The sequence below is a fragment of the Triticum aestivum genome, chromosome 1B (genome assembly GCF_018294505.1).
Source record: "Triticum aestivum cultivar Chinese Spring chromosome 1B, IWGSC CS RefSeq v2.1, whole genome shotgun sequence".
NCBI classification, from domain to species: domain Eukaryota; kingdom Viridiplantae; phylum Streptophyta; class Magnoliopsida; order Poales; family Poaceae; genus Triticum; species Triticum aestivum.
Window position 1 is genome coordinate 348,126,521 of NC_057795.1, and position 3,741 is coordinate 348,130,261.

The window sequence follows — 3,741 nt, forward strand, 5'->3', positions numbered from 1 at the left end:
GAAGCTGCCATGGATCTGCACGGTGACCATTCCATCTCGCCGGCGACCGAGGGGCGGTGACCACGGGAGATGCTGCAACCGGGGGCGATGGGGTGCTACCACGGCGACGCCTACCTCGCATGCATCGGAGCTCTGCCTACTTCGCCGGAGCCATGGCAGACTACACCCCACGGCGATTTTTTTGATGAAACCGGTTGTAGCAAATTCAACTGTCGGTGGTAGCAAAAATCTACTACGGTTGCAGCAAAACGGCGTCATCGTCATCGCGGGGTCGCAACTGAGATAAGGAGTTTGAAGCTTTTTTCAATGCGGTTGTAACTTTTATAACTCTCGGTTGCAACTTTTTGTTTTTCGTCCATGGCTTCATTTCCACGGTTGAAACTTTTTTTATAGTCGGATGAAGCTTTTTTCATCGCTAGACGAAGCTTTTTCTGTCACCGGTTGTAACTTTTCTTGGTCATCCATAGCTCCAGTCGTATACTGGTTGAAGCTTTTTTCGTAGCCGGTTGAAGCTTTTCCTATCGCTAGTTGTAGCTTTTTTCGTCGTAGGTTGCAACACTGAGCATCTCCCTGGGCGCTCGATCTTTTTTGTTCGCAAGCGGGGGATGAGCGCCGGTGAGCACACCGGTGAACACGCCGGTGAGCTCCGGTCGTCGCCACCGGAGCTGCAACAGTGGCCATGGAAGCTGCAACCGCAGGGATGGGCTATTTGCATGGGGGCGAAGCCGGTGAAGAGGACGGCCGCCGAGGACTACCGACGACCAGGACGGCCGGGAAAGACGGTCGGCGAGGACGGTGATCAGGGACGAGGAGGGCAGGCGAGGGATGGGCGGCGACGAGGGGAAACGCGGGGGCAGCCGACGAGATGGGGTTCGCGAGAGGAAGACGACGCTCGTTACGCGCTCGCGAGAGGAAGACGAGGACCTGGTTGGATAAGGATCCAACGGCGCGGGACGGGCTGATCTGACGGCTAGGACTGGACCGGCCGAAACGTTCGGCCGGCGCACCGGCGCCTAGCATCGCCCATACATAAAAGGCAGAAAATCACTGGGATCGGGATATCTACTCTGAACGTAGCGGATTCTAATCCGACTCATCTCGTCATATGCATACGAAGGGATTCCTTCTAGAGAACTCCGCTAGCCGCCACCGTCCCTGACTGATGGGTACCCAAACCAGAAATTCTCACACACGCACCCAACCTCTCCTCCCCACCCTTCGCCGCCCCTTATAAACTCGGCGATATTTCTTTCCAAACCCTCCTCCTCTCGAAATCGAAGGCCGCGAAAAGACCAGAGTGCCCCGCCCCTCATCCCCGAAGTCTCCAAACCCCTCGTCGGAAGAGGTGAGCTTAGCAGCCTTCACGATGGCGGTGGCGGAGCTCTGGGAGACGCTGAAGCAGGCGATCTTAGCGTACACGGGGCTGTCCCCGACGGCCTTCTTCACCGCCGTGGCGGTCGCCGCCGCGCTGTACCACGTCGTGTCGGGGATCTTCGCGCCGCCGCCGCCTCCCCGGCAGCGGCCGCGCGAGGAGCCAGAGGCGGAGCCGCTCCCGCCGCCCGTGCAGCTGGGTGAGGTCGACGAGGAGGAGCTCCGGCAGTACGACGGTTCCGACCCCAAGAAGCCTCTCCTGATGGCCATCAAGGGTCAGATCTATGACGTCACGCAGAGCAGGTATCTCGGCCTGCCCGAAACCCTATAGTTTGCTTTGTAATAGTTGCTCTTATCCACCGATTTTGTGATGTGCTTATCGATTCTTCTATTGTACACCAGGTTACTGTTTTACTAGTATCTGTGTGAATCTTATGTGATGCTGGTAGTACACCAGGTGACTGATTTGCTGGTATTTGTATGAACTAATTGCGCAATTCATAATAATTCGGGGTTCACGATTGGTAGGATCAAGACAGGTGCGGTAGTTTACAGTGAACTTTTAACCGGTTGGGATAGTCGGTGAACTACTTTTGGAGTAAGCAAAGCCCCTTTCTGCTGGGTACTTTTCACTTAACAACTGCACGAATTATATTAAAGGGGTTTCTTGGCCTTTGCATTTTTTATGTATAGTTAAATGGTTAGGCTCAATAATGCTATAAGATATGTGGTTCCATATCTTTATCCTTTGCTATGCAAGATGTGGTTGCTGGTGGAGCACACATATCTTGTGGGAGGAGAGGAATATTAATATAACAGATCTTGGATCTATCATCCCGAGATTTATGAGCATCTGTATCATCAGATGCTAAAAGATGGACACCAGGCCCCATGCCTTGTATGGCCGCTAAGGATTAAAGTAGTGGTCATGTGTGGGTGTGCTTGAGCCGTTGTTCCCATCGTGCTCCAGCTTCTAGTAAATTTACTTTGCTCTCTTCTATATATATAAAAAATTGCACGCCATTGGTGTACTCTTGAAAAAAAAATAGTGGTCAGTATGGCTGATTCCCCATTAAGGGATGATGCTATGCCTGGAGCTTGTTTTAAGCCATATGATTTTTGAAGCTCACCTGCAACCAAATTTATGTAGCAGCTTCTTAATTCATGTTCCAAGTGCTGGGCTAGAAATAGCTAGATGAAAGAGGTCACTGTGGGATCCACCTTAGCAAAAACTTGACTAATGGATGGACACTCCCTAACTTCCAATGATACTTTTAGGTGATCTGTCGTGTTTCATGATGGATGCATAGTCATCCATGGGTTAAGGATCCTCTACTGTCATGTATTGTCATCATGCTCTCATTCGTATGATGAATGTGTCAAGTCTCTCATATACTTCTGTTCTTCTGTTCGTATCTCTAATTATCCTTTTGACCTTTTTTCTGCAGAATGTTCTACGGACCTGGTGGACCTTATGCCCTATTCGCTGGCAAAGACGCCAGCAGAGCTCTAGCCAAGATGTCTTTCGAGCCCCAGGACCTGAACGGGGATACCTCTGGCCTCGGGCCGTTTGAGCTCGACGCCCTGCAAGACTGGGAATACAAGTTCATGAGCAAATATGTGAAGGTCGGCACCATCAAGAAGGCAGCTCCCGCAGAAGACGGCACCACAAGCACATCCCCAGGAACAAATGAAACAGTCACCGCCGAGGCAGAGACCGAGAAGGCACCTGCCACAGAGCACAAGCCGAGGGAGGTGAGCTCGGAGGAGGTAAAAGAGAAGGAAGCCACAGCCGATGCAGTCAGCGCCGAGAGCTAGAGCAATCCCATACCCCCTTGTGGTGGCAATAAATCTGTGTCATTCAGTATGTAATCTGTACCAGCACGTTGGACATGGGGATATGGTGCTGGTGCGCTGTTATTGTTAGTCGGTAAAATGGAGTGCTGGATATTACTGGGGTAGCGGGGTGTGCGTGTGCCTCCCCTTTGTTAAGCCGTCTGTTGATACTTTTGGGTGAATAATTTAGCTGTTGTCTAAAGTATCTCTGGCCTGTGTCTTTTATTTCTTGTGCGTTTGCAAATCCTCCCTCAAATCAGACAGTTGTTTCATCCAGTTTACGTGGTCTACCTGCCAACTCTAAGCCGTTAAGAATGAACGACAGAGAAAAAGTTCTTATATGCAAATTATGTAAGGCCCCGTTCGGGAATTCATCAGCTCCTAGAATCTGCGGAGCGGCAGTTTGCTAGCTCCCAGATATCGTACTACAGCTCCGTCCGCTCTGACTTGCCGGAGGCGGCGGTGGCGGTGGCAGCGGGCTTGCTCAAAGACGACTAGGCAGCGGCGGTCTTGCTCAGAGACCACTCTTCGTTG

The 3,741-nt window shown here is 51.6% G+C and overlaps 1 protein-coding gene across 1 annotated transcript; it reads left to right on the forward strand.

Moving 5' to 3' along the window:
• Positions 1–1,130: 1,130 nt before the first annotated feature.
• LOC123123284 (membrane steroid-binding protein 1) lies at positions 1,131–3,412 on the forward strand. Its single transcript, XM_044543765.1, has 2 exons — positions 1,131–1,674; positions 2,820–3,412. The coding sequence occupies exons 1-2, from the start codon at positions 1,367–1,369 to the stop codon at positions 3,187–3,189; spliced, it is 678 nt and encodes a 225-aa protein (XP_044399700.1). The 5' UTR covers positions 1,131–1,366; the 3' UTR covers positions 3,190–3,412.
• The last annotated feature ends 329 nt before the right edge of the window (positions 3,413–3,741 follow it).

Excerpts from the sequence above, each read along its gene's own strand:
- LOC123123284 (XM_044543765.1), top strand. The coding sequence starts at position 1,367 with ATGGCGGTGGCGGAGCTCTGGGAGACGCTGAAGCAGGCGATCTTAGCG. Across the intron at positions 1,675-2,819 it reads TATGACGTCACGCAGAGCAG|AATGTTCTACGGACCTGGTG; the intron begins GTATCTCGGCCT and ends TTTTTTCTGCAG.